The sequence below is a fragment of the Carettochelys insculpta genome, chromosome 4 (assembly GCF_033958435.1).
Source record: "Carettochelys insculpta isolate YL-2023 chromosome 4, ASM3395843v1, whole genome shotgun sequence".
NCBI classification, from domain to species: Eukaryota; Metazoa; Chordata; order Testudines; family Carettochelyidae; genus Carettochelys; species Carettochelys insculpta.
Genome location: NC_134140.1, coordinates 22,205,678 through 22,219,295, shown reverse-complemented (window position 1 = coordinate 22,219,295; position 13,618 = coordinate 22,205,678). Strand labels below are relative to the sequence as shown.

General features: G+C 42.0%; 1 protein-coding gene across 6 annotated transcripts in view; it reads right to left on the bottom strand.

The window, feature by feature from the left end:
• ACOX3 (acyl-CoA oxidase 3, pristanoyl) overlaps positions 1 to 13,618 on the bottom strand; it is a 95,553-nt gene that overhangs the window by 69,076 nt on the left and 12,859 nt on the right. For all 6 annotated transcript variants that reach the window (XM_074992420.1, XM_074992423.1, XM_074992419.1 and 3 more), the window contains 3 exons: positions 10,583 to 10,672; positions 9,306 to 9,449; positions 6,307 to 6,395 (listed from right to left, as the gene is read on the bottom strand). In XM_074992420.1, the coding sequence (XP_074848521.1) occupies positions 6,307 to 6,395; positions 9,306 to 9,449; positions 10,583 to 10,672 (323 nt within the window). The remainder of the gene's footprint in view (positions 1 to 6,306; positions 6,396 to 9,305; positions 9,450 to 10,582; positions 10,673 to 13,618) is intronic.

The window sequence follows — 13,618 nt, the reverse complement described above, 5'->3', positions numbered from 1 at the left end:
AAATAAGACACATTGGAAAACTAATTCATGTCCCAGTTCTAATACCATCATCATGACATCTGAGCCCCTTCCAGACAGACATTACTAATGTGACATTATTTATACAGTTTACTACATTTGCGGGGGGTTGGGAATAAAGTTACCCTTGCTGGTATACAGGATGCACACTTCAACCCCCTGCATCAGTGGGGCAGCTTAATTCCTGGGGGATGATCAATGTTCATTCTCTTTTGTGGTTCCTATCACTGGTAAGCAGTTTTAATTTATGGCTGAGGCCCCGAAGGAAGTCATATACCAGAGGCTGCTTGGTAGATGCACTGAATCGGCTACCCTGGCCATACCTCTCATCTGGATTCTGACCAGTGCCAGCAGCTTCCAGCAGAGTTGGATGTGCTGGTGCTTAACACTGCTATGACCTCCATCTCATCAGCTTTTCTGCCACTGTGGGTTAAGCTGTCAGAAGATGAATGAATGCAGGGCTGGTTATATTCTCCCACTGTGCTCTTTTTTACAGAGTGACTGTCTGTTTTAACAGAGGATGGGCCCAGCACCACATGTGGCACAGCCAACTCTTCTCCCTAGGTCAGGAGAATAAGGAGAGTCAGGTGACCACCAGCTCTGGGTTGGGTAAGGAGGAGGCTTGGAAAGAGACTGCAGAGGTGAGAAGACTCCTGCAGTGGGCTCTGAAACACTGGGAAGCTGCTGCTTCAGAGCAGGAACACCGACCCACAAGGAGGAGGGACTATGCACAGCTGCAGACTAGGTGAGGCCTTAAATTTTGAGTTATTCTGTGTTTGAAGGAAGTTGTTGTTGATTCAGGAAGAATGGGATTAGGGGAATATAAAGGGAACAGCTGCAAGAAGCTAACTTAGATCTAATCATAGTCCCTGGAGAGAGGAATATGGGAGTCTATGACCAAGGGAAGGGGGATGGGCCTGGAGGGCCAAAAGACATGTTGCAAACACTTCATAAGTCAGATGCTCTGAAAGGGAAATTGTATTTTATACCTCTGAATTGTGTAGAGGTTTGGAGGAGCCCTGAAAGAGGAGGAAACTCAGGCAGGGCACCCAAGAGCCACCGTTGGCCACAGGGAGGCACTCGGGAGCCAGCCAATCCCATTACATTTTTGTATTTGTCTGTCTGTTTCTGCTCACTGTCAATTCTTTTATACTTAAGGTTTTTTGCACAGGGACTGTTTCTTTGTTCTGTGTTTGCACTTAGCACAATGATCCATAAGTGTTTCCTAGAAACTGCCATAAAACAAATGATAAATAATAAAAAAATACTTACATTCAAGAGAAGTTAGAATACCCATAATTATTTCAAATGAGCAGATAGCTTAACCAAGGTAGGAGACTTTCCCATGACATGTACATGTACATAGTTTGTTGTCATAGAAATACAGAATACTAGAACTGGAAGGGACCGTGAGAGCTCATTGAATCTAGTCCCCTGCACTCACAGCAGGACCAAGCACCATCTCATCCCTGACAGATGCCTATCTAACCTGCTCTTAAATATCTCCAATTAAGGAGATTCCACAATCTCCCCAGGCAATTTATTCCAGTGCTTAGCCACCTTGACATTTAAGAAATTTTCCTAATGTCCAACCTAAACCTCCCTTGCTAGAATTTAAGCCCATTGCTTCTTGTTCTACCCTCAGAGGTTAAGGAGTAGAATTTTTTGCCTTCCTCCTTAGAACAACCTTTTAGATATTTGAAGTTGTTATCATGCCCATCTGAGTCTTCTCTTTTCCAAACTAAACAAACCTAATTCTTTCAATTGTCCCTCCTAGGTCATGTTTTCTCGGCCTCTCTTTTATTTTTGTTTCTCTTCTCTGGACCTTTTACAATTTTTCCACTTCTTTTTTGAAATGTGGTCCCTAGAACTGGACACAATACTCCATTTGAGGCCTAATCAGTGTAGAATAGAGTAAAAGAGTAACTTCTTGTGTCTTGCTTATGACACTCTTGTTAATGTGTCCCAGAATGATTTTTAATTTTTTGCAAGTGTTGCACTGTTGACTCTCATTTAGCTCGATCCCTATATCCCCTTCTGCTGTACTCCTTCCTAGATAGTCACTTCCCATTTTGTATGTATGAAACTGATTGTTCTTTCCCAAGTGGTACTTTCCACCTGTTCTTACTGAACTTCATCCTATTTGCCTCAGACCATTTCTCCAGTTTGTCCAGATCATTTTGAATTATAACATAATATTCCAAAGCACTTGTAACCCTCCCAGCTTACTATTATCTGCAACTTTATTAAAAATGATTCATGATGCTATTGAACCGTCCCAATACTGATCTCTGTGCAACCCCACTTGTTATGCCCTTCCAGCATGCTTACGTGCTGTCTCTTACAATGTACTGTCATAGACTTCCAATCTAAAGGTACCATGTGCATTTTCTTGCACAATACTACTGCCTGTACACTTATAAATAAACTGTGTTATGAAAAAAATGTCTGCTAAAATCCTGTGCTCCTAAAGAACTATATTGGTAAAGTAATCTATTACTTCAGTACTGATGCACACATACATTATGGACACACACATACACACATCATCTATATTTACAAAACTATTCTGCACTTCAAATATAAATTTCAGCATCATTACTCCATCTTGGCATAAATGCAAAGCCAAATTACTCCATTCATTTCATTTAGGCCCATGCAGCAGTGCCACCTGGTGGATCGTGACCTATGGTTCGCATGTAATAACATATCTTTCAAAAATCAAGCAGCCTCATTAGGGAAATCGTTAGAAAGAAAACTCAACAAAAAGGGTTCAAAAGCTGTCAGACTTAATGAAGACATTGTCATTGGGGAAATCTACTTGAATTTCTCTTTGTATTTCTTTTCCTCACACCCATTCAAAAGGAATTTTTTTAAGGGCAAGGAAGATGATTAATGAAGCTATCAGAGAGGTAGCCAAGTTAGTCTGTACCTTCAAAAACAAAAAGAAATCCCGTGGCACCTAGACTAACAGATATTTTGCAGCATAAGCTTTTGTGGGCAAAGACCTGCTTCGTCAGATGCATGCGTCGGGGGGGAGGTGGAGGGTTCAGAGGAGGATTTAAACAGGGAGTCTCAGTAAAGGGGAGGGCCAGAGTTGACAAGGTCTGTTCAGTCATGGAGGATATGGCCCATTAACTGCTGATATTCTGGAGTTGTGAAAATCAAGAGAGGAGAAATCAAGTCAGTTCAGTCGGGGGGATGTGGCCCATTATCAGTAGCTAATGTGGAGGTGTGAACATCAAGAGCAGAGAAACTGCTTTTGTAATGGGCCAACCACTCCCAATATCTGTTCAATCCTTGGTTGATGTAGTCAAATTTACAAAAGAATTGCAGCTCTGAAGCTTCTCTTTGCAGTTTATTTTTGAAGTTTTTTGTTGTTGTAGGACCGCTACTTTTAAATCTGTTACTGAGTGTTCAGGGAGATGGAAGTGAAAATTTATTAATGAAGCTTTGAGCACTGGCAAAGAGGCTAGGAGAAAATGGAACCTCTCATCAACAGCTTCTGAAAATTTCAGATTTTCTTGCCTTTGGGTCTGTGCCCCTTTTCTCAAGGGACTTAAAATGACAATTACTGGTAGTGGGATTGTTGCACGCTTTGTTTTGTGCTGTTCTGCTCACGTTTCTCATCTTTATTCTCATTTAATGGGTCTGATTCTGACTTATTTTTATGTGGTTAGTTTTGTCTTTGCTTTAATGTGAGTAAAAATAACTCCTCCGACAGTGGTCTGAGAGGATGTAGTCACTTATTTCACAGTAAAGTAAATATTCACTTACCTAAAAGTTATTATGAATAGTCTCCATAAGGGCAGAAATCTAGATTTCAGCACTACTCTAATCCTCCTCCACCAAAGCTGCCTGTTGTTGCTTTTGAGTGCTCAATCAATGTGACTGTGTCCACCAATGGGTATGTTCCTAGTTCTCCCTTATCAACTTCCTGATGGACTGGAAAATGTCTTCTGTTTGAGCCCTTAATTCCTATCTGGTTCAAGCCCAGGAATGTACCTTGCTGAATATTTATGCCTGGGCTTATTTTAATTAGGCTTCCTGTGGAAAACCCACATTCTCCTGTAGAGCAAGCTGATAATGAGAAAAATATTAACTAGAGGAAAGACAGTTATCAGAAAAAGGTAGCTGCAGTGCTGCTAAAAATCTGGACTAAATTATATATGCAACACTAGTTGTAGATTTTTTTGGTATTTAAATGTAATTTTAGGGGTTAATCATGCCTTCCTTTACCTACTCAATACCTATGTACAGTGACATAGCAAATTGCCATAATGGGCCAATTATTTTCTTTAATAACTAGATCACTAAATGAAGTGAAAGCACTAAAATAAAGTGAATAATAAGGTGCTTTACTGTAGACAAATGAATCTGGCATTCATCCATCTGCTGAATGGAAGCTGCAGCACGTAGACCTGATTTTTCTTATCCTCTGTCCTTAAAGATCCAAAAATGTTCATCCCTTAAGATTTGCAGTTCCTAAGGATATGTTTTCAGATCTACAGGGCCCAACGGTCTTTCGGTATTGCAAGTCACTTTCTAGCTGTTATAAATAGCGGTTAAGTCTTTCCTGAAATACACTGCCATGTTCTTTTTGGGTGACTGACCCTCCAGACTGTAAGGAAGGAGATCTATTTGGCCAGCAGTCCCTTGCATCAAGCTGATAGTTGGAAGAAAACTTTACCACCTTTCTCTTTAATTGAAGATAATTTATCCAGGAATCACAGGCTACGTCTACACGTGCACCCAACTTCGAAATAGCTTATTTCAATGTTGCGACATCAAAATAGGCTATTTCGATGAATAACGTCTACACGTCCTCCAGGGCTGGCAACGTCGATGTTCAACTTCGACGTTGCTCAGCCCAACATCGAAATAGGCACAGCGAGGGAACGTCTACACGCCAAAGTAGCACACATCGAAATAAGGGAGCCATGCACAGCTGCAGACAGGGTCACGGGGCGGACTCAACAGCAAGTCGCTCCCTTAAAGGGCCCCTCCCAGACACACTTTCATTAAACAGTGCAAGATACACAGAGCCAACAACTAGTTGCAGACCCTGTATATGCAGCACGGACCCCCAGCTGCAGCAGCAGCAGCCAGAAGCCCTGGGCTAAGGGCTGCTGCCCACGGTGACCACAGAGCCCCGCAAGGGCTGGAGAGAGAGTATCTCTCAACCCCCCAGCTGATGGCCGCCATGGAGGACCCCTCTATTTCGATGTTGCGGGACGCGGATCGTCTACACGTCCCTACTTCGATGTTGAACGTCGAAGTAGGGCGCTATTCCCATCCCCTCATGGGGTTAGCGACTTCGACGTCTCGCCGCCTAACGTCGATTTCAACTTCGAAATAGCGCCCAACACGTGTAGACGTGACGGGCGCTATTTCGAAGTTACTGCCGCTACTTCGAAGTAGCGTGCACGTGTAGACGCAGCTACAGAGACAAAACAAGGGTAGTGAATTTGATGCGGGGGGATGGAGACCTAGTTAACTCTAGAGATTGGCTGACTATAGACTTGCTCGCTTTGCTTAGGTGTGGCCTGGAGGCTCAGAAACCAGCAAGACAACAAGTATGGATTCTGGCCCAGAGAGTAGAGGAAGATAATTTGCCTTTATATGTAACTATTGTTTTTTCTTGTTATAATTGCTGGTGTGTAAGTACAGAACTTATTATTATTATTATTATTATCATTATTATTATTATTAGAGCACTTGGATATTCTCAGAGTATGAAAGGTGCTATGCACAAAACAAATCTACTTCTGTAGAAATTAGAGAATGCAAAGCGATGGGTATTAAAACAGTGAATACCAATATTCAAGGTTCTCGGGTTCATATTGTGTAAATAAAGAAAATCTTCACAATAAGTACTTGGCTTAAGAGAAATATGGAACATTTAGCACTTTTGCACTATTTATAACTACAGGTTGAACTCTCTCATCCAGCAAACTCCGTAATCCAGCATGATTTTAGTTAGCCAGATGACCACTTACCATGGGTATGGCCAAGTTTCCTAAGGTGCCAGATAGTTTGTTTACAGACACCAGTCCTGGCTCTCAGTGTTATGTGCTCTTATTTGGCTGTAATTTATCTCTAAATATCTTCTAAGAGCCCAGTAAGCAGTGGAAGTGTTGGTAATGTTCTAGAAAATACTGCCCTCCCACATTCTGGCAAATTCTCTTGTCTGGAACTGGTGAGGGCCTGAAACTGCCAGATGAGAGAGGCTCAACCTGTATCAGCATCAGCATAGGGATTTTCTATATTCAAATGTTATTGACTTACCCATTGTCCAAACCATTCTGCCCAAGTTTCTTTCCTATGTCGCCTACCATCACTCCTGGCATAGGAAGCAGTGTTTTTGTGTCTCGAATCTAAGTGGACATTAAATAAAACAATATTTTAGTCATGAGAAAATTAAAGCTCTTGGTAGACTCCTTTGAGACAGTGCAAAGTACTCTCAACCTATATGATGTTGTTAATATTTTTTATAAAAGAAGAAAAAAATCCAAACAGCATTCTTCTAAATACAGGTAAATAGAGTCCAGACTTAGATATGGTGTCTGTTTATGCACCTTTCTATCTAAGACATTTTACATTTAATAATGAAAGCAGCTTATAAAACTTTCACTTTCTTTGATTGCATGCCACTAATTACACTACCATGCTCCAAATATGCATCTAAACAGAAGAATCCCTGATTTACAACTGGCACGCACACCTCGTTTTGATCTATGTGGACTGGAACAGGAATCAACAAAAGTTATTAATTTTATGCACTAATTGTGTCCTGTCTCTCCCAGGGATATTTGACATGATTCATCTGGTCTGCAACACAGTTCATTTAAATATATGTAGCTTTGCCACTGCTTGTGCAAGTTTTATAGTGAAAATGACTTTAATCCTGGAAGCTGTTTTCTGTGGTTGAACCCCTGCCTCCATGCCCTGCTTGTGGCATCAGGACAAACATTAATACCTGAAACAGTGTGCTTGAAAAACTGGCTCACCCATTTCAAGGAGGAAGGTTTCCTACGAGGGTGTAATCAATTTCTGCCAAATCTGTGCTTTTATTTAAAAATATAATTTGTAGCCCTGAAGACTGAATGTATGTTTCTAAGAATATGTCTCCACTACACGAAACATTGACCCAGTCGTATCTTCTGGGGTTTGATTTCATACACCTAGTAGGGATACACAAAACTGAACTATCTGGGGTCAGCAGTTGACTCCTGTACTCCTCAGTATTGTGAGGAATGACACAGGTCAACAGGAGATTTTCTCCCATCAACCTTCGTCTCTGAGGATGGCCAGATAAGTTGATTCTACCTACCCAATTGCTGTAGCTAGAATTGTGTATCTATAATCAACTTTAATGTCTAGTGTAGACCTAGCCTAAATGTGCCCAGCTTGTGAACTAATGCAATTTTCAGGGGATTAGACCATTCATTTGTACTTACTTTGTTTTTGCAAACAACCTTATTTATATATTAAAAAAAATCTGTAAACATATAAAAATGACAACTTCTTCATGTTTAACGCCCAGAAGTTCCTTTACACTGACTTTTCTATGACTAGGCCTTGCAAGGTCCCCTAACCTGACGTGGTCTGGAACTGTATGTTCAGAAGGAAGGCAGACCAAGGGCCTGATTCATGTTGCCACTTAATTAAATTGCAGAACTCCCTCCGATTTGGATGGCTCAGAATCAGAACACAAAAGCCAGATGAAGTCAATGAGGAGGTGTCTTTCTAATGACTGCAGTGAACCTTGAATCTGACCTCTCATGAACAAGGGCAAGTAACACAAACAAAAACAGCACCAGTTTTACAGGGAAGCTTTAGCATAATGAGATCTGATGAGTTGATTCCCCCACCTCCTGAGTGCCATCTGTCACCTCTCCCTGGTTCAGGCTTGTCTTTCCCTTTTCCCTCTGCTGGGGTCACCCAGGGACCAAAAGACACTACCAGCTACAGCAGGCTTGCACTGGAGTGTCAGCAATGACCATTTCATTAATGATTTGGGTGGTGGGATGGATTATACCCTCAGCAAGTTCACAGATAACGCTAAATTAGGGGGAGAGTAGGATATGCTGGACATCAGGGATAGGGCCCAGCATGACCTACACAAGTTGCAGGATTGCGCCAAAAGAAATCTGATGAAGTTCAACAAAGACAAATCAAGTGCTGCACTTAGGACGAAAGCATCCCATGCACTGCTACAGGTTGGGAACTGACTGGCTAAGTGACAGTTCTGCAGAAAAGGGGATTACAGTAAATGAGACTTGGTGTGAGTCAGCAATGTGCCCTTGTTGCAAAGAAGGCTAATGGCATATTGGGTTGTATTAATAAGAGCACTATCAATGGGTAGAAGACAAGAATGGGGATGTGATAGCAGCTTTCAACTACCTGAAGGGGGCATTCCAAAGAGGATGGGAGCAGGCATTCTCATTGGTAATTGATGACAGAATAAGTAGCAATGGTCTCAAGTTCCATTGAGAGGTGTCTAGATTGGATATTTGTGGGAGCTTGCATACATCTCAGGTTCCACCTTGCTATACTAACAGTGGTCTGGCACAGTATAATATAACATCACAGTGGGAAAGTCAGTGTTTGCCTTTTATTTCACTTGCAGTACATGCTGCCACTGGAACCTTCACAACTCTCTCCATATATTCCATGTTTTTCCTTCATATGTGTAATGCTTAAAAACAGTTAAAATAATCTATACCCTCTTCATTCATCCCAGACAACTGACACTTCAAAAAATGATGCTAGAATTAGGTGCTGTGTTTTTGGGCCCAGACAAGTCACTGTAGATGTGCTGTGCAAGCATTGAGGATCCTTATTAGAAAACAGGACCTGATCTAATGTTCACTGGAAAAAACTGGAGTGCTGGGAGTGTTTCCTCTGTTTGGCCTGGGACATGCTACAACCAACACACACTTTCGCTTATGTTCACTGTATTTATTATATATTATTTGTCCATCTTATGTTAGGCACTTTCCTAACACTGAGGTCCATTCTCCACTCCTAGGAGCTCTTGATCCAAAGTATTTCACATTACGTACGCTTATTCAAACTGCATGTCATGCAGTAATATGAAGGTTCATTTGTACTTCCTACTTAAAGCAATTTGCTTGTATAAATTTGACTATATTCTTTACTCAAATGCACAACCAAATGAATACTGAAGTTTAGTGGAAAATATTGAAGACATCTTTGCAGAAATTGCCTATTGGACATAATATGGTGACAAAATTGTTTTTTAAGTAGTTGTCCTTTCCCACCTGTACAACAAAGGAATGTAATCCGTGGCACTGCCCATCAGGAGTATACAGCTGGGCATAGACAACAGCATGAGTGGCATTTTTTCCCATGTTGCCAACCCAAAACTTGGCAGCTTCAAAATCTGGAGTGTTGATGATAAATTTCTACAAACAATCAAAAAGTGGTTTTGTAAAGTAAAGTAAATCATACAAACCAATTTGCATCCCTCATTGCTTTTCATTTGGTGACACTAACATTTTGAAAATGGCCAGCATGTCATACTGTTCTTCAATCCAACATACTCACGAGGAAAGTGGGTGTGGCAAGAATCTATAGGGTACTGATTCTAGAACATGTGTCTAGGGAAAAGTCAGGGAGAACATACCTGTGATTGTCAACTTTGGGCCTAAAATTCAACCTTTCTTACAACATGATGCGGGGGTAGGGGGGAGAGTACATGGAGACATGCAATGATTTCTGGGTGTTTCTGTGAATGCAAAATGCTCCTGACATCTTGATAGCTGGCCTATTCTGCAATGTGCTCTGCACCCACACAGACCCCATTTGCTTCAGTGGGACTTTATATGAGAGGACAAGTGTACCCCTTGTGCAGCTCTCTGCAAGACAGTGAGTGAGGTGTTATGTTGCTTAACAAGCTTAAAGAGAAAAAAAATCTGCAATCATTTGCTCCCACCAATAAGAAGGCCCAGGGAAGGAGGCAGGCTGGAATTTTTGCCAAGTAAAGGAAATATACCATGCTTATGCTTTAAAACAATAATTCTCATTGCTTATTATCTGGAGCCACTTTACGACATATAAGATATGTCCACACTGCAATCATGGAGTGTGACTGTAGCTTGCATGGCCATATCCACAGAAATAAGAAGGATTTTATCTGAGGCTGCACAACTTGCTGGACAGCTCCTGAGCAGTTTCCCTGAAGGGCTGCCATGGAGTCAGCTGTTTCCAGAGGGGAAGCAGAAATTTAGAAAACCAAACCAAAACAAAACAAAAAAAAAACCTGGGTGGATTCTTCTAACAGAATATTTTTTGAAAATGTCCCTCTTGGGAAAATTTCACGTACATGACTTTTAATTCTAATTCAGAATGTTTTTTTTTAAAACCAACATTTTTGGGAGGATGGAAATTCCAGCTCCCTTACAGCTTTACAAGGACTACAAAAATATGATATAAGAATGAAATGCTAATTATTGTTAATCACAGAATCATTTTGACCCCATATCTTTACCCCAGCATGTAAACAATAAAGTACCACTTCTGCTGATGACAGACTGACCTGTGTGCTGGGATCATATCTGGCAGTCGTCCGTATGCCTTTGGTATTGCTGCCATGGCTGACTTCAGTTAGAGCAAAACATCCAAAAATCTGAACCGTGAATCAGAGGTGCAAATCAACTCAATGCAAACATGGTCATTTAAACATCGTCAAGTCAAAGTGTTACTCAATACGGTGTTGCTGTAAAAATTAAAGTTAATAAAAATCCAGCTGCTTAGTAGGAGATTGCATTGTGTGAAATTCATCCCTTGCGTAAGCCAGCACAACTCCTGCAATAAGGTGTCAGGGTTATGCTAACTCATAATGGGAGGTGTAGATTATTAATTATACCCATCATACAAGAAAAGTGGGACTGGCTCTTTGAATAGAAGGAACTGTTGTCTACTAGAGACGATGGGTGGTGTCAGCCTTTCTGCAAGCCAGCCACAGGAACAGCCAGTGCTTAAGTTATGCCACACGCCTAAACACAGCACCTTTTTGGGCTTGGCAGTTCATACCCCTGGCACTTCTGGGCTTGCTACATCCGTTATGAATATAAAAAATTGCTTGAACCCTAGCAACTAAGTGCCTGAGTGTGGGTACATCCTTCATTATAAATTAAATATTGGGAACAGTCTACTCTGGAAAAAGAATAGACTATGTTTTAAAAATTGTCAATAATCCAAACATTTGGAAGGAATAAACTCAGGCTACCTCTACGGTGCATGAATTCTTTTTTCATCAGCATGTGAAATCCATCTGCTTGCAATTCTACTGCTGTCAATGAACAACATTCCCTTACACTAGAAGGAAATTTGGCCTTTGTTTTTACTCTACACACTCTAACAAGGCAACGAAGTGCAGACTTTTGGGGGTTCTGAGCAAAATCTGAAAATAAAACTCCCACAGCCTTAAAAAAAGTTCCTGAGAGGAGGCCACAGGGTGGGGTAGGATTGGAAACCAAGTCTGCACTGAACTCACTCCACAGCAGCGACTCTGCTACACTACCATGAATCTGAACCGAGCTTCCCCCTCTGAGCTTTAGGACCTGGTGTGTAGGGTTGCAGCACCACTCAGGTCTGACCCATCTGCCTCTCCATCATGATGGTAGGGCCACTGGGCCAAATTTCAGTAAGACGCACTGTGACTAGGTCACAATGCCACTCAGTTTGGTTATCCACTCAAAAATGGGGAAAACGTTTAATTAATCTGAAACCTAAGGCAACATTATTGCAACAGATACAGAGCACTAAGCTCTTCTCGGTGCTAAGGGTCTTTAATTGTGTCACTAATTAGATTCACAATGATTTTACCCTGAGCCCATCTGCATAATAAACTGTTTGCTCCATGATGTGAGCTCATCAATAAACAAGCATATATTTTTAAAAGAGGAAATGAAAGAAAAAGATCATACAGTAATTCAAGTTAGCGGCAGTATAATTTTGTTACATTTCCTTTATTACCCTAGTTACCCTCCTGGGGAAAAACAATAAAATGCCTCTGACAAACATGGGGGACTTCTTTCACAATTATTAATACTGTACCTGGATCTGTCACGAGTGTTGTGATGTTCTGGACTATAGAATAGGAAGCATAATTCATGCTAGGGATCTGACTGGGTGGCAGAGCCTGACCAGGTAAGGAGACAGAGAGAAGACCCTCTCTAATATTCACCTAACAGCCTATACTTAAGTCTCAGTGAGTAGTGTTAAGGGTTCCTGCCCCTCCTGAAGGAGCACCCAACGCACTACAATTCTGCATGACTAAGATGGGTCAGATGGATTAACAGAGCCAGACACTAGGAAGGATCTGGGCTGGCTAGAACCCAGAATTTAAGATAATTTCTGCTCCTCAAGCTTAATGGTAAAGCTTAACTTGTGGCAGGTATAAGGATACATGAGAGTAAATATATGTGTTGGGTATCTTAAAATATTTTTTCTCTATTGCTTTCTTCCAGTGGCTAAATACTAATACTTTGCTTTAAGAAGAGGGTTAATATCATGAGTCACAGGTTTCAGCAGGGTGGAAATGCAGGTAATTGAGATCCAGTTAGACCTGCAAGTTACTAAATGGTTGGTATGCCTAAGATGTCATCTCTGGGCCTCAGTTTAATGGTCTATCTAGATTCAGATTACAGAGCATGAGTGCAGCTCTAGTTAACACATCTGACCTATTTTTGACCTCGCTAGCTCAAGAGTAGCAACAAAAGTAAATTACCCAAGATTATGGGTGGGTTTGTGTCCCAGAGGGAGTGAACAGAACAGGTAGTCATTGAGTGATCCCTCTCACGTCACCCATTTCCCTGATGTAGGAGGCTATGGACACCATTCCTTACCCATCCTGGCTAATAGTCATTGGCTACAGCTACACTAGAAGCATCTGTCAACAGAAGTTACCGTTGACAGGGAAATCGCAACAGAAGCTCTGTCGACCGATTGCATCTACACACAACTTGCTCTGTTGACACAGAACTGCCAAGGTGTCCAGGAAGGGGTCGCACCTCTGGTGTGGGGACTTGTCGTATCTCTTCGGGGCAGTTCATGCACCTTTGGTCCCCACCTGGCACCCAGCTCTCACCTGTGGCTCCAAGAAGCTGTAGCATACAGCGGCCACACCCCGATAAACTGCTTTGACAGGCGGGCTAAACCAGGTGAGGGTAGCCTGCAGGTCTGAAACCTGCAGCGAGATAGGGAATTGCCTATCCCAGCATGCAAAGTCGGCCCCGGCAGACTGGGTGGATGAGAGCAATAGCAAGATCCAACAACCAGGAAGGCGGTTCTGCAACGCTCTGTAGAGAGTGAAGGGCATGACAAGGCACCAAAGATGGCATGGCCATCCACTGCAGCCGAGGAAGTCCCAGCTGTGACAACTTTTCATAACACTGGAACCAGGCTTCTGAGATCAAGAGAGTGGAACTGCCCCGTGCAACGGCTTTTCTACTTTAAACATCCTCCCGCACAGGTTCTTTGCACATTCTCATCGCCAGAGTGCACTGCCCTCTGGTGCCAGAAAGTGAAATGGCAGCTCTGCAAAGAGGGCTGCTCAGCAATCGGAAAC